This window comes from Parasteatoda tepidariorum, chromosome 9 (assembly GCF_982258835.1).
Source record: "Parasteatoda tepidariorum strain Cologne lab strain chromosome 9, Ptep-v5.0, whole genome shotgun sequence".
Lineage (NCBI taxonomy): Eukaryota > Metazoa > Arthropoda > Arachnida > Araneae > Theridiidae > Parasteatoda > Parasteatoda tepidariorum.
The window spans coordinates 30,380,390-30,403,742 of NC_141763.1; the positions used below are offsets into that span (position 1 = coordinate 30,380,390).

The 23,353-nt window shown below is 27.2% G+C and overlaps 2 protein-coding genes and 1 non-coding gene across 4 annotated transcripts in view; 1 reads left to right on the forward strand and 2 right to left on the reverse strand.

The window, feature by feature from the left end:
* Ubr3 (Ubr3 ubiquitin ligase) overlaps positions 1 to 10,889 on the forward strand; it is an 83,479-nt gene extending 72,590 nt beyond the window's left edge. For both annotated transcript variants that reach the window (XM_016061985.5, XM_071186782.2), the window contains exons 35-38: positions 551 to 727; positions 2,965 to 3,174; positions 4,292 to 4,431; positions 6,844 to 10,889. In XM_016061985.5, the coding sequence (XP_015917471.2) occupies positions 551 to 727; positions 2,965 to 3,174; positions 4,292 to 4,431; positions 6,844 to 6,961 (645 nt within the window). In that variant the 3' untranslated portion in view covers positions 6,962 to 10,889. The remainder of the gene's footprint in view (positions 1 to 550; positions 728 to 2,964; positions 3,175 to 4,291; positions 4,432 to 6,843) is intronic.
* A 6,242-nt stretch (positions 10,890 to 17,131) lies between these two features.
* On the reverse strand, positions 17,132 to 19,085 carry LOC107447148 (uncharacterized). Its single transcript, XM_016061983.4, has one exon. It carries the CDS (start codon positions 18,738 to 18,740, stop codon positions 17,310 to 17,312), a length of 1,431 nt encoding a protein of 476 aa, XP_015917469.1. The 5' UTR covers positions 18,741 to 19,085; the 3' UTR covers positions 17,132 to 17,309.
* Positions 19,086 to 23,042: 3,957 nt separating this feature from the next.
* TRNAS-AGA (transfer RNA serine (anticodon AGA)) lies at positions 23,043 to 23,124 on the reverse strand. The gene has a single exon. It is a non-coding gene; the product is annotated as a tRNA-Ser (tRNA).
* Positions 23,125 to 23,353: the final 229 nt, after the last annotated feature.

The window sequence follows — 23,353 nt, forward strand, 5'->3', positions numbered from 1 at the left end:
AACTTTTCTTAGAAGATTTTATTTTTCTTAGATAAATACGGGTTCTTCAACCCTGAGATTCTTCTAGTAATTTCCTCCTTATTTTTGTTAGTTTCATTTTTACTCTCCCACCATTTCTTTTTGTACGAGGCATGATTTCATTACCTTGAATATGTATTAATGTGATTTTTTTCACCGTGACAGCTACTGGCTTTTGTCCTTAAATGAATTAGTGTCTCAGAGTAAAAAAAAAAAAAAATTGAATTATTTTTTTTAAAATTGTAGGTATAGGTTTAAAATAAAAAGCATGATAAAAAGTACTATTTTAATGTTATTTCAATCTGTTATATAATCTGATCCTAATTCTATTTTAAAAAAATTATATATATATATATATACTCATAAAATGAACTAGATACTACAGAGTTTTATAACTTTCAAATTTTTGTGATAGATTTTTTTTTTTTATGTGTGCTGTTTTTTCTTATATGAATTATCAATGTTGAATGAGTATGAATAACTTAATGCTGTTGGTTAAACTTTATAGAAAATACTTGTTTGTCATTTATAGGAAAAAGAATCAGAATTCCAGTTATACAGCAAGTTCCTTTGCCTGAATGCTGCATCAAGTGAAATAAACACTGCTTGTTCCTGCATTCAATGGACTCTAAAAGACCATGAATCATTAGTAAAAACCTGGTGTGAAGATTATATGAATTTCATAAACAAATCTGTGATTGCTGCTAGAGTAAGTTTGTTTGAGGCTAAAAAAAATTTTTAAACTAAACTAAAATAAATTTTTATGTTTTAATTTTTTGTTTCCTCTTAGGTTTTCAGATTAAATGTTATAATTTACTCATTATTTTAGATTTCACAATAACATAAATGATGAATATTCATTTTTCTATAAAAATTATAATAAATTTAGTATTTGTCACGATATTTGATGTAAAGGTCCACTTTAATGGGATTCTACTTCCTTATGGTGACCTATAGATAGTCATGTGAAAATGATTTTCTTATTTTTTTGTGTATCTAATTCATAATTTTGAGTATTTTTGTTTAATTTTGAAATTGTTTTATTGCATCTAGTTATCAAATTAAAAATTCTAAGGCTGCAAGTACTTTAACACTTGTTCTTAGTGGAAATTTTAAAAATGCTTACAGCTAGTAACTAGGTTTAATGAATAAAATGAAACCAAAAAAAAATCCTAATTATAAGTTATTTAAATAGGGAAAATGTATCCTAATTCTCCATAGGTTTACATGGAGAAAATAGAACTCTTTTCTTGTCTAAAGAAGACCTTGAAGAGGGTTTTCAATGTGCCTCTTTTATTTATTTTGTCTGTACATAACTCTCCATTTTCAATCTCCATTGCAATCCCTAACTAAATATTGTCTTGGTCTCATAGTATCTGTAGAATTTTCCTACCTTTAATCTTAGTGAGCATTTAGAAAATACTAAGCGTCATATTTTTTTCCCCAGGGAGTTCTGACAAATATGAAATTTTGCCATTTGTGTGTTATTTAGAGAAACTTTAAAAAAATTATACATGAAGACACCATATAATGAGAAGCTCTAATAACTATATATATATAACATAATAAAAAGGAAAAGGGGGAATAACAAAGAAAATTAAGAAAAATAATAAGCTCTATTTACTGCAAGTATATAGAACTCATAAAATATGTTAAACATATAGAGGAAACATGGAAAAAATATAATAAAAGATTTATGAAAAGAGAAGAAGAAACATTATAGAATAAAATATTCATTTAAGAATTTTATTAAAAACAAAAATTAAAAAGTTGAAAAGCAAAATAATGAAAAGATATAATCTCGCCATCAGTGCACACGATTATAATCACACAAAAGAGTGCTTTCTAACATTGTATTAATATAGATAAAGCAAAATATATCAATACAATAGTGTGAGGAGCACTGAAAAAAATTTATATACGTATATAAACTCTAATTATTGAAGCATATTTCAAATGGTATGCAGATTATTATGTTATTTCTTTTTATTTAGTTAATCAAATGCAGGGGCTTACAAAATTTCAGAAGTCAGAATATTATGAAAAGAAATATAACATAACAGCTTTTTGCTTTAGGAAAGTGCATAAAGATAATTATATTTTTAACTTTTTATTGTCTAAAAGTAAATAAATAAAGTGGTTAGAAATATAGTATTTTGCTAAGAGTTTAACATGCCTTTAAAGCCTGTTATTGGTTTATTTTCAATTATACAATATGATGTGTTAAATTATATCTTCTTATACTAGAATACTGAATAATTTTTTTCAACATACATTTTATAAATAAAGTTACATTTGGCCCTTTGTTTATGCAATATCTCTCTTTTAATGAACTTTTTTTTTCTTTACAAAAATATTCAGATTTTTAGATCTAAGATAATAGGTTAAAATATACTCAAATATTGGGTGCCAACAATTATTTTTGAAGCATCTGATTGACAAGGATTTTGTGACCTCTATTTCAAGGTAGCCACACAGGACATCAATCTGGAAAAATCAGGGAAATTCAAGAAAATACCTAAAATGTCATGGGAATTGAATTAATTTGAGTTAGAGATAACTAAAAGTTTGATATTTGTTTCAAAAAATTGGACATAATTTTCGTTAAAAAAAAAGTATTTTAACTCTAATGGCAAGCATATTTTGTAATATAAAACTTAATAATAAAATGTATGTCGCTGGTTACAAAAATCGGGGAAATTAAATAAATTCAGCCTGGAAAATGCTCATGATCACCTTATCACATGTATGTGTAAAGAAAGAAAAAAAAATTTCTTAATTTCTGCAACACTATTTTAAAATTTATTACCTTTAATCTCTTATATATTTTAATTCATTAAACTCCTTTTAGTAAAAGTTATATTTTTATTCTACTTAAGCAATTTTATTTCATAATTATTTTGTTTTTTTATACTATTAATCCTGTTTTAATTCTTCTTTTCAAAGTCATTGCAATTAAAGAAGATAACATGGCATCCACCATCTTTGCTAAAACTACCCCACAACTACGATGACATCTTCAAATTTTACTACAAGAGACCATGTTCTGCTTGTCGCAGTGATCCGAAAGATCCCTCTCTGTGTCTAGTGTGTGGCACAATGGTTTGCTTAAGAGAAAACTGTTGTCGTCAACAGTCTCAATATGAAGCAGTAACTGTAAGTCTACTTTTTTTATAGTTCAAACCAATTGCACTAAAGCAAAGTTGTTCATCGTTTCCAATGGTTTATGTGAAATGCTTAATTTGTCATGTTAAACATTAATTAAATTTCAAGGTTTAAATACTCCAAACTAAGAATCAAATTTAGAGGATCAAATATAATGTCGAAATTAGCATTAATTTTATAGTTATTTAGTGAGGAACTTTTTTCCAAGAGCTATTTATGGCTGCATCCCATCAACAGCTTAGTTTAAAAGATTATTCTATTATGATTCAAAAGTTAAATTATTAGATGCAATCTAATCTCTTTGAGGTATGAGTACAAATTATTGTGAGGTTTATTTCTAATTATTAAAAGCAGTGGTGGATTGAAGCTACCAAAATGACATAGCCCCTTAGTTTTAAGTTTATCACGCTCGGAAAAAAAATTTGTGATCTTTTTTTTAATGTCTGTTGCATAAAAAAGTATTAAATTAAATTTCGAGGTTTAAATACTCAAAACTAAGATCCAAGTATATTGGCAAAATTTGAAGAAATTTTATTATTTCAAAACATTAGGTTTACAAATAAATAAAATAATTTAGTTTTATGATTAGTGTAAAATTGGTTATTAAATATTTGTACTTAACTTTACTTAATTTAGGTAAAATAATTTATGAATCCTATTTAGGGAAAATTAAGCAAAATTAAAACTGATAACTGAACTTCTTTTAAAAGTATTTTTTTTTACTTCTAAAATTTTAAACTTGTATGTCTTTGAAATAACATAAGACGTAAAAATAATGCATAAAACAGCATATATTTAACTTTTATGACTGTTATATAAGTATAACTAGAATATCTAATTTGCATGCTTCCTATAATCAAAGTTTTTCGAGTACAAAAACTTAATACTGAGGCTATACATTCTGATTTTGAATGTGAAGGCCAGAAAATTATAGTAACTTTATTTCATTTCTTTTTTGTTTATAAAATATCTATGAATGTTAATCATTTATTTGTGGCTAAAAAATTTTTGTAATCTAATCTAAATAATTTTGAATGCAACATATCATTCTGTAATAATTTTTTTAATACTTTTTTGTTATATTATTCAATGTATATTTTCTTTTTAGCATTCTGTTGCATGTGGCGGAGGTACTGCAATTTATCTTGCCGTTAATTCATCTACTATAATTGTTATTAGAGGAAAGCGAGCTTGTCTTTGGGGTTCTGTGTATTTAGATAATTATGGCGAAGAAGACAGAGACCTCAAGTATGTAGTGAAAATATTACTACAGAAATTAGATTTTTCATGTATATTTTTAATTATTATAAATCATTTATAAAATGTTTGTATTTCTAGCTACAGTGGAAATAATTTTACACAATAGCATAGAGAAAATCACATTGAAATCAAGGTACTCATTAAATCTTGACGCCCGGTGGCTGAGCGGCAGCGCTTTGCGCTGTCGTGCCACAGGTCCCTGATTCGATCCTCGGGCCGGACAAGGTTGACTCAGCCTTTCGTCCCTTCAGTGGGTCAATAAATGAGTGCCAAGCATGCTTGGGAACTAAACACTGGGGGTTCCGCGTTCGGCTGACCACCTGACCGAAACATCTGCTCCTGCACCCCAGAGCCCAAGGTCAAGAAAACTGAGATGGGCACAGTAGGCCTTGGCCCTCTATGGGCTGTCGCGCCACTGAGTTTAGTTAACTCATTAAATCTGAGTGGACAAATATTATAAAAAAAGAGGTGAACTAGAAAAAGATTAACCTTTTAATGTTTTATTTTAAATTGAAGGGAATTAAATTAAATTTAATTTAAATTAATTTTAATTTAAATTAATTTAAATTGAGCCTGCACAATATACACAAAAAGACTAACACTGTTTTTTTAAAAAAATTTATCTCCAAGTTTTTTTAGTATTACTTCATTATAAATTTTTTTTTTTTTTTTTTTTTTTTTTTTTAAAAAAAAAAGTCAAAATTCCTCAATTCTACCCCTCAATTAATGTAGTAGGGAACCGATTATCCGGAACGATCGGGACCATCGCTATTCCGGATAACTGATTTTTCCGGTTTTCTGAATCGCTACAAAAAGCCGTTTTTTTTATTGTTAAACCAGACTATAAAAATTTTTTTTGTGGAAATAATCTTAAAAAGAAGAAAAAACGATGAAGTAATACACTAATGATTATTTCCAAAATGATGGTAAGGTAAACATCTTTCAAAAAAGAAAGAAAAATCCTAAAATCTTATGAGGAAAAAAAAATTTTTTTAAAAAAATGGCGGGAAAATTTATCGAATTTCGTTCCGGTTTTCTGATTTCCGGATAACGGGTTCTGTACTGTAATATAATATTGTACGCATATTCTTTTTTTAAATTGTAATATTATTTAGTATGTAATTTGATGATAGAAAACATGATGAAACAATTCAGTTTTAATATTCTTTATTTTTGTATTATTATGTATTGTAAAAAAATTGAAATATTTATTAAATATTAGAATTGAAATTTTCTTGGATTTTAGATATGCAAAAGTAAAACAAATCAATAACTAATTTTATTACTTTAAAACACTGATAAATTTAATGTAATATAAGCTGTATAACTGTTCTACGTAGCACAAAATATACCATACCCTTTTTTGGATATGCTGGTGTGTATAGTAATCAATATAGAGTTCTATAAAATTAAAACACTAAGAAATATTATCGATTTTCAAACAAATTTTTCAAAATTAGATGGCAACAAGGTTAAACTGGTTGGAAGACTCGATTAATTGCTTATAAAAAAGCTTTTTAATTAAGATTTTGTGTTAGCAAAAAATTTCTAAGTTTAGATATAACAATTTTAGTTTTTCTGTGATTAAATTTAACACCTTTTCTTGGAAGTTGTTTGGCATACATCACAGGTAGCATGAAATGCAATGCGTTTGCTATGAAAAGTTAGCACTTTCATAGCAAACTCCATATTTTCAGATGTAGATAGTTCCCATCATTGGTACAGTTTACCTTTTCTCCAAGGACATATAAATGCATTAAAAAAAGGAGCAGCAAGATTTATAGAATCTATTCAGTGGTTTGCATTGCAATATCTTTTGTTAGTTATTATAATTACCACTCAAAATTTCATCGGAATATTGTAAATTATGTCATTCTTTTTTAATTTATTGTCTAGAAATTTCATATAGTATTTACATAGCAGAATAGATATTTCTTTTTAACAATGTTTCAGAAATTTTTGAATTAATGAAACTAAATAGTAAAAAAAAAATTTTTTTTTCTCTTACTCTCAAACTTATGCACTTTTTTTTCAGTGGTAAGGAACTGAAGCAGAAAATTTTTAAGCAAATATAAATTTTATTAAACTATATCAGGGATCTGTCTAGGTTTTTCTGAAAGGTACCTATTTTGTGAAAAATTAAAAATTATATTAAAAAATCAATACAAAAACATGGTAAAAATATAGATTTATCGTTTCTTAAAGGATACAAAAATAAAATTTTAAGAAAAAATATTTTGTGAAACTACTGTTTTACCTAAAATTTGTACCTAATATTTTATTTTGAAGTGCTCCTGCTTATTGTAGGTAATCTCAATTAATTTCTTTCTCTAGGGCTACCTGAATTAAATTTTGTTTTTTAATGAACAATGCCATTAATTTTTTACTTTTCTTTTGTAGGCGGGGTAAGCCTTTGTACCTCAGTACTGAGCGTTATACCCTATTGCAACAGCAATGGATTAACCACAGCTTTGATCACACTAACAAAAGATGGGTTTGGCATAAAGACAATCTATAACAATAAATTTACTGTAAATTTGTAAATTTCTGTCCAAAAAAGAATTTTGCTTTTTAGGGAAGTAAACTCCTTTTCATTTTCAGTCGAAAATGTTTTTACATGAGCAAAACATGCCAACATGAGCTATACTGAAATTAACTTATTTAGTAAACATAAAACAAAAAATACAAACCCTTTCTACATTTGCTCAAAACAAAAGAGAACTAATAATTTAAATAGACTGAATGAAAGGGAAAGGTTTTTTGAAATAGATTGTACATAAATACATCATTTATGAATCTGTATTCTTTTGTTGAATTTGTTTAATAAATGTTTATTTATATTTTTCTGTTGGTTATTTTATGCTAGTGAATTTGTCTAAAAGTTTTTAAAAAAAAACATGCTTTTTTTATCTTGTTAAATTCTAGCCTATATATAAAAATATGTAGGAATATTATTTACTTAACTTTTGCTTACAATACTATAGGTTTTAGCCTTTGTTAGCATGTTAAGTGCTGTATCCAAAAGGTTAAAAACCTATATGTCTCATTGCATCTTATTGTTAAAGCTTCATTGTTGTAACTATTTTGATTTTTCAACCATGGCACCTTTGGGGTGACATTTAAAAAGAAAGCTATAACTCAAAACATTTATTTTCACCTCTTATATCCCGAAAGAAGTTATTAAATACAAGTCAATTTTATTTTTTGATTTTAATTATTTCACACTTTTATTGTGTTTTCATGTGTTGATTAAATTTATTTCTTTCTGCAGAAATAAAGTTATACAAAAGTTAATTTTTTTTTAAATGGTTGAATTTATTTCAAGGTTGAAAATATATTATAGGGTATTTTAAACTGTACCTAGAAACTATTAAAAAATTAATTTATTTAGCTTGAAAATTACAACGCTACTTTAAAGTGATATTGTTTTTTCTTTTTTTGTAGATGCTTACTTAACAAAAATAATTATGATTCTAAATGATTTTCATTATTTTTTAAAACTGCTAAATTTATTTTGATTAATGCTGAAAAATTAAAATGGGTAGGAATTGCTACTCTGTAGTTAACAGACATTATTAATTTTACTGTACAAAAAAATGTGCTGCATTAAATTTTTTTTTCTTATCTACAGATGTTGATATGATTATTACTATGTATAAGTTTTTAGGACATAAGTTTGGTTTGATTGTTTTTAGTTTACAAGGATAAAATGTGGCATAAAACATTTATATGTTAAATAATAAAGTTTAACCATTATTTGTTTTTAAAAAAAATCTTGGAAAAATCTTTAAAAAAAAGATTGGATATTTTTGTTTTGTTTTCTTCGTTGCTGTTAACTCCCAGTTATTTACTTTATTTATAAAATTGTTTTTTAGTTCACAAATATTAAATATTGTTATTCAATTTGAGGTAAAAATATTTATTTATATTAATTTTTATTTTTTTAAATAAATTGTTAATCATCATCATTTAAATATCTTGATTTTAATATGGGTCAAATATCAAAGGAAATCTCCTTTGATTTTTGAATATTTCAAAGAATGGCCAAAAATTAGAGCAGCTTGTTGAATGTTATATTACTAATTATTTTTACTAGGGGCGAAAATTTGTAGGCTATATTAAATAAAATTTTTAAACATTTTATAAGCGACTACAGGTATTCAAATTTAGTTAATGACTATAATATGCTTCTTATAAATGGCTATGATGTGTAACAGAGGAATTGCGAAACTCATTGAAATACTGAGTCATTGATGCGTTGAGTTCAGCGATAGCTAAGAGTTTATTTGTGTAAACTTTTATCTTAACTAAAGTCCCACAAAACTGAGTCACAAATGTTGAGATCTGGACAATAAGGTGGCCAAGGAATCGTGTGGCTTTTAGCATACCATAGCTACAAAATGCTCAGAAACGTTGTATAAAAGGGGGAAAAAAAGGGGGAAAATATAAAAACAAATTGGCTTGTTAAAAAATATGTCCCAACATACCTTGCAATTTAATCTTTAATCTAATAACGCTAATGGTTCAAAATTTATCACTTTTCAGACGGTTTAATTATTATATCTTACATCAGTGATTCGTTGAATAAGTTTTCCCTGTGACTATTAGCTTTACTAGAATTATCTCTAATAAAGCTCAGAGCTTATCACATTTTATTTGTTTAACCTTGTGAAATTGTATCTTATTCAATATTACCTTATAAAAAATATAAATACTTTTATTTTCTTGTATTTACATTAAATTATTTAGGGTAACCCCATAAATTTTAGATTTTTTATAATCGTGAGGAAGCTCTATAGATTTTCTTGAAGAATCTTAAACCTTTGAGTGCATGGCCAGGTTGTTTTTCTGCCTAGTAAACTGGTTTCTCCCCATTTTATTCAATGGAAAAGTAATGCATAGTAGAATTTTTTTTTAATACAAATTTGTCCATATGCTTAATGTTAAATTTTATCCAATGGAAGTTAACCTTTATCTGATACTCTTTTTATTAAATCTATGCAAAATATTTTTTGCTAAATTAAAGTGGACTATAATAAAAATGAAAATGCAAAAACTGTATATTGATATTTCACCATTCAAAAACAGATTCTTCTTATTTCCATTTCCTCTTGTTTTGTTTTTATTTAAGCACTATTTTTTATTTATGTTATGCATTTTATTCAACCTCTCAAAAAGAAAAGAATAATGCACATTAATTATTAAATAGATAATCAAGAGTTAATTCATTTAAATTTGTATTTAATATCTTAGAATTCACCCAACCATTTTGTGTGATATTCATTTAAATGACAGCACAATCTAAAATCAGTGACTGTGATAGCCGTCCGATAGTTATTCCTGCTACTTTTTAAATATTATTTAAACATAGTTTAAGTTAATTTAAGTAAATTTTGCAGAAATTTTAAAGAAATTTTCAAACGTTATTTCATTTTTTTTTTAAGACAATTCTATCCTTTAGGGTGGCCACTCTCTGCAATAAACAGAAAAAACATTCAAGTCTTGATAAGTTCGAAAACCACTGGAGTATAGTGATTAATGATTATCACGCACTATTTCCTGCTGAGTGTAACATTTTTAAATAATAAGATAATAAATTTATTAAGCAGAAATAATTTTTAAATATTTATTTCTTTGTTTAATGTCATGAAACAGTAATATGCCTAATAATGAAAAAATTTAGATAAAGGAAATAAATATATTATATTAAGAAACATTTTCTGTATTTACCCTTAGTTCTAAATGAATATGTTAATTTTATTTACAAATATGTGTGTACATATATGTGTAATTTTAAAATTACAATTTACACCTCTCCAAGTTAAATTGCAAAAATTTGTAAAAATTCTTAGAATTTTTATCAGGAAATTTTTAGAAGATTTGGTTTTGTCTGAAGAGTGGCCACATTGTGTAATTATACAAAACAAGTAATATTTTCTTCTGGGTTTGCTGATGAAAGATGTCATAAGCGATTTGCCTTTTTTTAATTAATTACTTTGAACATTTTATTTGTGCAAAAATATTTTTTCTTGAAAATTTATTTACGTAATGGTGATTTTTCAGTAACCATAAATATATATTGTAAAATATTTTATCATAATTTGTGAAATAAAAGGGATGTTTTTGTAGTGGTATGTAAAAATGCATGTTATGCATTTTTAAGATAAATGTAGATTTTAATTTGTTATTAACTGTGCTTCTATTAAAAAAAGATTTTATTTTTAATGTAAATAATGTTTAAGTGTTCATTCTACATTGGAATTACATTTCATCTTTTAATATGTAAATCCTTTTGAACTACACCAATCAAAATGCTTTACAAATGTTTTATTGATATTTTTTTCTTCTTTATAGATTTTTTTTAGTCCAAAATTTAGTTATTGTATTTATAAAAACAACAAGCTTGTGAATTCAGATGTAACATAAAATAAAGTCAATTATATCTATTTGATACTTTCATTATTCTATACAATTTACTGATCATTTTAATTTCTAGTTTGTATATTAACCCACTGGCAGTTTTGACATTTTCATTTTTATTGCTAAAATGTGTACTTTTTTTTATACTAGAACTGTGGTATGAAGGGTCATTTTTCTCCTCTTAACTTTAGATAAATGGGTGTTTCAACTCAAAAAATCAGCTTTTTCTAAGAGCAAGGTGTAGGAAGTGAAGTGAGGACTTCTACATGCAGAACTACCGTTGCGTTAAGTACTGTTTATCTAACAAAAGAACTTATCTGTCTTAAAACTTAGGACTATCTAGTGCAATAAAAAGCACACATCAAGAAAAGAAGATCTTGTTACTTTTCTCGCCGACCGAAGTCAAAATAGTAGCCATAGCCACTTACTAAACAACTGGCATGAAGAATTCTTTTATTAGACACACATTAAAAAACACGACTAAAATCAATATAAGGGAACAGAGGCTATTTTGACGTGTGGGAAAATAGGACCCGGGTCCTTTTGGTAAATACAAATTGCACAGATTTAAAACCTTTCAGGAAGAAACGTTCCAATCTATCTGGGATAAATGGAGGAAAAAAATTTTTTTTTCTTCCTAACTCTCAAAATTTGATGCAGAAAAAATAAATCCAGATAAATAAATTGTTTGGGGGGAAAAGATTATATATATATATATATATTAAATCATTGTAGATTTGTGTAGTTTCTAATCATGCAGGATTGCACTGATGTTACATTTATGATTCGTTTTCACACTAATCAAAAGACTAGAAATCGTTCGATTAGTGATAAAAATGAGAGGAAAAAAACTGGACTTGCCTTGTTCTAGCCCCAAGTCGTTTAATTGCTTATTTCAAATATTTCTTTAATGGTTCTAAATAAAGATTAATATTTTAATTATTAGTTTAAAACATCTTTATGATAATTCATTTAGTAAAAAAAATTAAAATTTTCCGGTTCTAGACCTGAAAATTTAAATTTTCAATTAGTGGCCGATAGACTCCAGGGGTCTGTCCAGACATTTTGTGAAAGGTCTGTTTTTGTAAATTTGTGAAAAAATTACTCGTAATTTGTGAATTCAACCAGGGTCCTTTTGTGAATTTGTGCAAATAGGGTCCTGCTATTGCAAAAAACTTTTTCAAGGAGTTTTTAAATTGTTAAGACATACCAAATTATGCTCAACACTGTAAAATTATAATTAAATTTTAAAAAATAATCAGCAATTGCTGCTACTATATTCAAGATGCAACATACAAATATTTGGTATTTAGCCTATACTGCTGAACGCAGAATATTAGTTTCGGACGAATAAAGGAAGAAGCTTCTACTGAAGACAAAACTTAGTTCCTTTACATCTGTCTTTCTTCCCCCCCCCCCGCCCTTCCTGGGAAGGGTTTATTTGATTAACAAAACAATAATGAAGATAAACGAATTTGTGAAAGGTCCGATTAAAAGATAAATTATTTTGTGAAGGGTCCGTTTTCAAGTTAAAATATTTTGTGAAGGGTCCGTTAATGGACCCAAATTTCATCTAAACAGACCCCTGGACTCTAATAACTTAGAAGCCACTTTTTTACTCTTCACACCTAATGAGATAATGACCATTCTTAGCAAACTTTTTTTTTGTTGCTTGCATTATATTTTTAAAAAACAATTTATATTAGAAATAATCTATAGTTTTAAAAAGTTAATTTAACAATATAAATATATGAGAAATTTATTTAAACATACTACCTTTAACGTGAATTGTTAAAAAAAACTCTTCTTCAACATGAATCTTTGCATCACAACGTGATGAATTCTGAAGGATCAAAATTTTGAACAGAGATATTGAACATTTCAATGAAAATTTTGTTTTTCAGAGTCTTTCTACATTAATTGCCTTTATCATTAAAAAAAAACTGGAAAAAATTACTCATTGTTTATATAATTTAAGTTGCCTCTATTTTTTGTTGACTCACCACTTGGTAAGTGGTTATTTTCAAGTTAAATTAGTTCTTACTTCAAGAATCGATAGAAACTTGTTTGCAAATTACAAGCGGGATCCATCATTTTTGTGATATTGCTCATCAACCCCTGAAACTGCTCATGCAGTTTGTTTCTGAATACTCCTTCAACATGAATCTTTGCATCACAACTTGATGAATTCTGAAGGATCAAAATTTTGAACATTTCAATGAAAATTTTGTTTTCCAGTGTCTGTCTACATTAATTGCCTTTATCATTAAAAAAAAACTGGAAAAAATTACTCATTGTTTATTTAATTTAAGTTTTTTCACCTGTCATGCTCAGATATAGGATGGATTACAATTGAAAGAATCAAGAAATGAGAATAATTTGATATTTATTTGCAAGATATAAGACCACACAACTTTACAAAACAAATTTTAAAAAAACAGGGATGAGATTCTTCCGCGGATTTCCGCTTTTATTCAGATTTTTCCCGCTAATTTCCGCTGAAATTTTTTTTTGCTCAAGTTAAAATATTTTATGAGGAATTTAATTTTCCGCGGAGGGAAATTATTGAAGTCCCTTTTCCTGCCTCTAAAGTTTCTCTAAAAATCATTTCCTTGGGATAAAACTGGTTGACCTTTATACAGGGATGAGATTTTTTTTGTCTCTCGAATTTCAGCCTTTTTATCAAAACTCCGATTCTCTAAAAGTTTCGTTTTTTTTTAAATAAATATCCCGTTTTTTTATTTTTTAAATTCAGTCATTGAAGTAAAATAATTATATTTATTTCCGATTTTCAAAGATAAACAGAAAATTCAATCTACGCCCTAGCTGCTGACCCTTCCCAGGGTGCGTAGCGTTTGTAAAAAGTACTTAAAGGTGCTTTTTTGGGGATTTCGTTTTTATAAGCTTTTAAAGGTGCTTTTTTCAGCTGGCGTTTTTAAAAAGTGCTTTTTTTCCGAATAATTTTTTTTCTTTCCTTCAGTGATATCTGGTGGATCCCATGCATTTCACGAAAAATGGGGAGTTTGCTACGTAATCATTGACGCGGACTTCATGTCGTACCCATGTTATGACTTGCGCATGCGCACACTTGAAACCGAAACCAGAGTGCTCCAATTCGGATAGAGAATATCAGATCCTTATGAAATGTTTTTCTTTTTAATTTAATTTATTTTTGTTGTTTATTTTATTTTACTTCTAACACTTTTTTTTAGGGGGTAAGGGTACTTTTATTCTGAGTTCAGGGTCAAATTGAATTCACTCAGTGATGCGGGAAGGTACTGATTGTTTTGATTTACGCCCATTTCTTTTTTGTTTTTTTTTAACGCTAAAACTGTTTATAAAAAGTTTTTGTTTTTCAATTATATCATTGATAGAATATGAATTTTTTGAGTGCTTGAAAATTTTTGTAAAGTGCTTGAAAAGTTTTTAAAAAGTGCTTATTTTTGATTCAAAGATTTGGCTACGCACCCTGCCTTCCGCATTTTTACTTATTTTAGCTATTTTCTCCGATTTCACGCACAGAAAATAAGATTTTCCGTATTAAAAAAAGGCTGGATAGCTCTTATTTTCGTAATTCAGACGTCGCTGCTTCTTGTTTTCTGGCGTGAAAACAAACAAAAAAAAGAGGAAAAAAATAGAGGTGGATTTGCGGTGAAAATATTTATTTGCTCATTCAATTAATCTTGTAAATTTTTATTTATTATGTCTAAACAAAAACAATACAAACAAGCCTTTTGGAAATCCCAAGTTCAGACTCTGCAAATATCTCGATTTTTATTCACGCGATTTTAATATCAATCATCGATTTTCGTATTTACCTGATTTAAAAATTGCACATTGCGATTCTTATTTACGCAATTTAAATATCGTATATTATGATTCTTATTTACGACATTTAAAAATCCAATATCGTGTTATGCATTTTTAAAATCGCGATTTTATTATCAAATCTCGATTTTCGTATTTACCCGATTTAAAAGTTGAACGTTGCAATTCTTATTCAGGCGATTTAAATATTGTACATTGCGATTCTTACTTACGAGATTTAAAAAATCAATATCGCAATTTGTATTTACGAGCTTTTAAAGCCCTATGTAGCAATTCGTATTCACGCGAGCTTAAAATCCAATATTGTGACTCGTTTTTGTGATTGTAATATCGCGCTATTTAAAAATTATGCATCGTGATCAAAAAATTAAAAAATCATGATTTGTATTTTCGCATTTTTTTTATTCGGTGTGAAGTTTCATAGTTACGTGATTTAAAAGTCTCATATCGGGATTTATATTCACATGGTTTACAAGTTTTTTTTGTCAAATTTTTGTTAATATATGTATATATATATATATATATATATATATATATATATATTTTTTTTTGGATTTCCTCTTTTTTACTACTCTCATCCCTGAAAGAAAGACAGTATGACTTATTTGTTCATTTTCAGGCACAAGAGCATGTGGCTGCATAAGATCATACTTCCAACGCTATTGGTTTGTGCTAAACTAAATTGCGTGGTCCAATCAAAAACTTAAACTTAGAAAGAAATATAGCTTGAAATTTTCTTCTTAAAATTATATAATAGGTTATATTATTTTATTAGAGATTATTATTGCACATTAACCCTGTAAACTATTTGCTAAGTTTTTACAGATCATTTTGATTAATATAGTAAAAAATTCAATATAAAATTACAATTACGTAGGTTCTTACATACCTTTAGATGCCAATAATGGAAATTTGAAAAAAGCTTTATTTGGATTTCATTTTATTTTTTTAATTTTCTCCCAGGCATTAAAAAAAATCTTATATCTTTAACCCAACCTTAAATAAAATAAAATTAAATGAATTCAGAGTAAAAATTAAAGTTAAATTTTACTTTAGTTTCTCTACAGCAGTAAATACCTTTAAATTCAACCTGGAAGAAATTAAGATAGTATTATATTTAAAAATTCAAATCTTGAAATTTTCATTTGAAAAATAATACTAATTCATTTGAAATTATTTTATTTGGAAAATAATATTTATACATGTATTATTAATGAACAAAAAAGCAAAATCAAAAGAAATTACTTTCACAAGAATAGACAGAAAATTCCCTCCAGCAATTCAAGAATCACAAAGGGGAGTTTTACAATGTAATTAGCCTATAAAAATATTTACAATCAGTATTTAATATTTACTCTCCCAGAATTGATAATTTAATATTTACTACTCTATAAGTTAAAATAGAAAAAAGCTTATAACTGAAAGGAAAATATTTAGCTATAATTTTATAGCAAGAACAAAAAAAAAAATCTGTTAATTTTCAAAACATTATCTAAAAGAAATGTAAACTCTAATAGGTCTTAAAACAAATTTTAAGTCAAAAAGATAAAATTATTTTCACGATTGCAGGTAATTATAATTTTATGATGGTAACACCTGAGGAAATAAAGTTTTAAATAATTTCTTTGATATTTTTGAAAAATCTTAATATCAGTCGATAGATATGCATAATGTAGAGATGAACTCAGCAGGGAAAAAAATTTCACACCTCATTCTACCCCATAGTCTAATTTTTCTGAAAAACTATTTAGTAAATTCTACATTATTAAAAATCTAGTAAAGGAAGCTGAAAAAATTGATAAAAAAGGTTTGAGAAGAAATTAGAAGGCATTCAATCTCGGCCGACTCTTGCAAAGTTACAATACAAGTAACACTATGGAGGATGCTGTGATAGATTTGTCCTATATTTAAATCTTGCATATCCATTTCTAATAAACTTCCATATCAGACAAAGATACTAAATTTAAAGAAATACATGCCGGTAAGTACTATAATCAATATAGAGTATTATAAAAATCTATAGTGGTGGTCAAATTAAATTATAAAACAAATTAGTTAGCATTTTTTAATTTAGTTTATGCAGATATATATATTTAAAATATATAATTTAAAAAATATATATAAATAAAATATATATATTATATATTTTTTATTACATATTTTAAAAAAAAAGCAGTCACCAAAAAAAAAAAAATCAGAAACAGATGTCTTTACTTGCGCCAAGAGACTTTACATTGGCGACTTTATCCAATGCTCCAGCAAAATTGAAAATTAGCATAATTAGCACATAAATTTTGATACCCCCTTTAAAAAAAATCTTAAATAAAGCAATTATGCTATTAAAAGGCAATAGTAGAAACTTAATTAAAATGCATGACTATACTTATCAACTCAGTTGCTTTTATGATTATTCTTTTTTTAAAGCAAAAAAATAAATGTCTTCTTTGTATAAGATTTATTATTGACATTGCATGAATAAAGTTTCCATCTAGTATGAACAATACAGTGTTATTTAATTTAACATCTTATATGCGGGAATGATTTATCATAAAAACTACAAAGACTCTTCTCCAGCGTAAGCAACTAAATGACAATTTAAACTGTGTTCATATAGCATATTACACTACAAAAGGTTTCTCTTCGGCATGAAGAAGAGCATGGTGTTTTCTTAAATAAGATTTCCTTGAAAATGCCATATCACACACGGTACACTCATAAGGCTTCTCTCCAGTATGAATAACATAATGAAGAATTAAATCGTATTTCCGGGTGAAAGATTTGTTACACTCGCTACACGAAAAAGGTTTCTCTCGAGTATGAACACGGTTGTGATCTTTTAAATGACCTTTCCTTGAAAATGTTTTATCGCAAACAGAGCATGAAAAAGGTTTTTCTCCACTATGAACAAGAGTATGTTTATTTAAATTAGATCTCTTTGTGAAAGATTTATTACACACACTACATGAAAAAGGTTTTTCTCCTGTATGAACAACATAATGTTGATTTAAATCTGGTTTTCGTGTGAAAGACCTACCGCATACTGTGCATGTAAAAGGTTTTACACCAGCATGAACAAGTAAATGATTATCTAAATGAGTTTTCCTAGTGAATGTTTTCTCACACAAATTGCATGCATGAGGTTTCTCTCCAGTATGAACAAGAGAATGTTTATATAAATAAGTTTTCCGTGAGAATGCTTTATTGCACACATTGCACGAAAAAGGCTTCTCGGCACTATGGACTGTATAATGTCGATCTAACTCTGCTTTACGCATGAAAGAACTATTACAAATACTGCATGAATAAGGTCTATTTCCATTATGAACAGAATAATGTTGATTTAAATCAGATTTAGACATGAAAGAACTACTACACTCAGTACATTCATATGGTGTTTCACCAGTATGTACGAGAGAATGCTCGTTTAAACGAGCTTTCCTAGAGAATGTTTTATCGCAAACATTGCACGAAAAAGGTTTCTCTCCGGTATGAACTAGATAGTGTCCATTTAAATGAGTTTTCCGTGCGAATGTCTTATCACACACGCTGCATGAGAAAGGTTTCGCTCCTGAATGAATTAGAGAGTGTTCAATTAAATCAGAATTCCGTCTGAAAGATTTATCACACACTGTACATGAATAAGGTTTCTGTCCAGTATGAGTAAGAGAATGTTCATTTAAATTACATTTCTTTGAGAAAGATCTATTACACACATCGCATGAATAAGGTTTCTCTCCAGTATGAACAAAAGAATGTGCATTTAATTGTGCTTTCAATAAGAATGTTTTATTGCACACACTGCATGAAAAATGCTTCTCTCCAATATGAATAAGAGAGTGTTTATTTAAGCTAGATTTCTGAGTAAAAGACTTATCACATACATTGCAAGAAAAAGGCTTTTCTCCAGTATGGACAACAGAATGTTTTGTTAAGTTAGATTTTTTAGTGAAAGATTTATCACACACATTGCATGAATAAGATTTCTCCTCATTACGAACAAGAGAGTGTTCATTTAAATTATTCTGATCTGTATTAGAATTTTCACACATACTGTGTGGATAAGGTTTCTCACACAGAGTAAACAAGCGAATGTTTCTATAAACTCAATTTCTCTCTGAATGTTAAAGTACTTGTGTGAATGAATTTTTTTACCAGCAAGAAGACTATTATTATTGGTGGTTGAGTTGATTCAATTAAGAGGACGATTATTGTATATTTTTATTCAACACACATTAGGTAAAGGTGCGCATCAATCACGAAAAACAAAGGAAATAAACCACTAATAGGATGATCATTACTTTCAATAATTTAAATCAGGTCAAAACGAAACTTTGACCAAAACAAAAAGTCTACGGGCGTCGCGATCAATGGTATAGATTATAGGAACCCGCAAAGGGAAGTGAAGTATCTTTTTTTCTTGTGGCAACGAAAAATCCAGTTTTTTCTTTGTGGCATAAAATAATTCGATTACAGTTATTTTTATTATCCTGGAATATTTTCAATTCTTAATTGCAACACTGTCAGCGGTCAGTGTGTGGGTGGGTGACCACTTGGTTCAGTCTGCGTCAGGACCGAGGGTGTGCGGTATTGGTCCTCGTTAAGCTGTTCTACCGTAAAGTGCTCGACTTCGCGTGCAGGTCGTCGGGCTATCAAAGCGGGGGGTGGTATCCCCAGTGCAGAAGATCAAAATCGTGATGGTATGTCTTCGGATCATCCTTAGGGATGTTTCCCAGACAGTCACCAATAGCTCATTGTGCAGCTCTAGAGTGACGTAAATAAAGCACCTATCGACCTACCTTACTGACCCTCAGCCAGATATGCTTGACTTCGGTGTTCTACTAGGAACCGTGTCTTTACGACCAGTCCACTGCTGGACTGAAATTAATTGGCAAACGAAGTGGGCTGTGGGGGCGGAGTTGTCGACAATGCCAATCTTCATCTATCAAAAGTTACCTCGTGATTGAATCAAGTTAGCATGTCTTATATATCAGTGAATTGATGTTTAATACTCGTAGTGGTAGTTGCACCACAGGGCTATAGGTGGCTAACAACAGCAACAACAATTCTTAATTTTTAAAAATAATTATATTTAATGTTTTGGTACCACCATATTTCATATTTTTCAAACAAGTTTTTCCATAAAAAATACATTATTATGACTACGAGTGATGTTTTATAATTATTAATCTCATTCCATTAATTTAGAGAAGTCAAGCGTAAAATTTATCACAAAAGTTAATTTCTACTTGATAAATTTTAACCCGCTGATTGTTGTTAAATAATATATTAATATATATATATATATATATATATATATATATTAAAAATAATATATTTAACTAACTCATAAATAACGAATTGAGTTTTGTTTATTTTTGATTAACAATGTGCTTAGTTTTAATTTAAATGGACTCTTCTTACTGTTTCAATTCCTGGAGTAAAAAATAAAGAAGTTCTGAAGTAATTAAATAGTATGCGAAAAAAATCTGGCGCATAAAAGTTTTCTTAAAATTAAGAAGTCAAAGGTGCAAGGTGTAAATTTTAAAATTATCATATAAGTTACAGATTATATAAAAGTAAAAAAAAAATTTAAAAAAAATATGCGAAAAAATATTTTCTTGCATTTTAAAACATTCCGAAATGCCGAACTTAAGGAAACATGGAACGCCAAAATATAGCAAAATAAAAAAATTATTTTGAGTGGAGATGCACTTAACTGTTATTTATGAAAGAGTCGTTTAAGGATTCGTATATTTGAAACAAAACTTTTCAATTTAAATTTACCTGTAATTTTCCAAAATTAAAAAAAATATAATTAAATTAAAAAGTTTGGAAAACAACTGCTAATAAGTTCGGTTGAGCAAGTAATAATAAAATATTTTGATTTGTGTGAAACAGAAGAAACACTATTGAAGAAAGTGAAACTTTTACTGTTAAAATAATTATTTTCCACTAAAATTCAAAACGACGATCATTTTCATAAAATAATATTACAATATAAAACTAGCAAAGCATTCATACTTTTGAAAAACTTTTAGACGTGAAATAAAACAAATTTAAGCATTGTTTGTCTTGTTTAAATATATGTAAGAACAAATACTAGATATCATTAGAGTTAAAATTTTTGTTATTTAGAAAAACTAGTAAAAAAGCAGTTTAGCGATATTTCTAAAAGAAAAAAAATAATAATAATAATAACAATGTTGAAGCTTATGTTTTTTACTCTTATTTATTATTAACGATAGCTTACTTTTATTTTAGTGAAATTTCATAAATATTTATACTCGAAAGAAAAAAAACGCCGATGCATTAGATGATATTAATAAAAAAGGAATTTAAGTCACTCTTGGCCATTTTAACGGTAGTAAGCTATAATTTTAAATGAATATTAATTAGATGAATATTAATCTAATTCTAAATGAATATTAATGCTCATGCTTCATATGGTATGAATCTTTCTAAGACAGATAAATTGTTTTTGTTGTGTATTTTATGATGTTATGATGATGTCTTAAATAATTTTTTACTACTTTATAAGTTAGTTATTAGATTTTGTAATTTAATTCGTCACATAATAATTTAATGCGTCACATTAACCAAAGATTGTCAAAAGTATTGAAATATAATTCATTGCTTGAATTAAATTTTCAAATAACACTCTGAAAAATAGTCATGTCTTTGCACGTTTTTATAAAGTTTTGTGCATTTTTTGGAGAAAAAAAAAGGGCAGTTGTTTTACTTGAAAAAAAAAAACTTTTTCACATGTGCTTTTTTGGTGTTTAAATGTAATTTAAATCCAGAGTTCTGTCATTTTTTTTCAGAATCAGCCCAATATACTTCATAAAATAGTGCGATGAATAAGAATTTCAAAAATTATCAAACCTTTCAAAGCACGTTATATGCGTGTATTGCATTCGATATATATGTATAGATATTTTTTCTTTTCTAAATTTTCTATTTTAATTTTTTTTTCTAAAAATTACAATTTGACAAAAACTTGTGGACAATTTAAAATGCAGTTCATAAAAAATATTCAATATTTTCTTGTCTTTCATCGTGCATAATTTTTTTAATTATTGAACAAATTCTGCTCAGAATATTATACTAATAATTTTCTATTGGAATCTCTATTTTGCGATATTTTTTTAACAAATTTTATAAGAAAGATTGTCATCAATAAATTTCTATGTTAGGAAAACTTAAGATTTGAAAATACTTTACTTTTTTATAATGATGAACAAAAAATAAAAAAAGCTATATTTAATTTTGAAAATAAATACTTTTTTAAACTTTTACAATCTCAATGATCGAAATAATTTGCTAAATTATTTATAATTCATTTATTATTATTACTTAATAATTATTATTATTTTATAACTATTATTATTTAAATATACTTAGATAAATTATTTTGTCCCATTTTTACATTATATGCTACGTTTATTTGTAAATAATTGCAGTGTTGATGTTTATATTATTTCCACTTGTAATTTAAATGTATATCATATGATTCTGAACAATTCCTTAGAACCTATTTTTAAATAGAAATTTTATGAATGTGCCAATAAAATTTTCATTTCATTATTTGTCTTTTTTCTGCCATGATATAACATATTTTTTATTTCTTTCGTATTCGTTTCCTCATTAAAATGTATAATTTCTTATTTTCAAATATATGATTAAATCCAATATTTGATTACATATTAGAAAATAATAAATTTTACACTTAAATGAAATTTATTCTTTTGATATTAAAAATAGTTACGATGAATCATGATTTAAAACTAAAAGGAAGAATTCCTTATTAAATCATTTTCTATTACGAGATACACATAATATTGCTTCATAAAAAGCATCAAACAGTTCTACATGTTGATTTTATTGAATTATAGCGTGATAAATAACACTGATTTATTCTAATAAAAAGTTAAAAATTCACCACTTGAAAATACTTAAGTGCTATTAAATTAGTTAAAGCAAAAATATTTGACGTCGAGAAATTTGAACTATTTTACAGTTTTCTGTTAATACAAATCTGTTCGCTAGTACATCCAGCCCCAGTACTTCCGAGGATGACGTCATGTGTAAAATTACAAAATATACCTCCACAAACATAAACATATAAACTTGAGGTTGAAACATAATAACCTGAGGTAGAACATAAAACACCTCACGTTAGTAAAAATTACCTTTACAACTATCAAAAAATACACTAGAGGTAGATAGATATAATAAACGAAGAAATAATAAAAAATTTTGTAACTTCAAAAACAAATAAATAAGAAAGAGAGAGAAAAGTAAAAAAATAATTTGATCTTTACCTGTAGCTGGATGAGAGGGGAAAAAATACACGTAGTCGGCAGGATTCGAACCTGCGCGGGAAGATCCCAATGGATTTCTAGTCCATCGCCTTAACCACTCGGCCACGACTACTTGGTCACAAGAATCTTTGCAATAAACAACAATGCTCGAATTTATCTGTATTTTTTTTTATATCAGAAATTACGATTAATTACTGAAACCAATTACACAGCATCAACAGTTAAAATCACTTTTTAGGGTCTTTTGTATAACTTTTAGAATTTTATTTTGATTGCTATGTACTTGATTCGACTCGGAATTTGTGTTTTGCTAGATTGGATGGCAACAGTCCAAAAGCTAG

What these genes read in the sequence shown, in the direction of transcription:
- LOC107447148 (XM_016061983.4), bottom strand. Translation starts at nt 18,740, where the DNA reads ATGTGTGAAAATTCTAATACAGATCAGAATAATTTAAATGAACACTCT.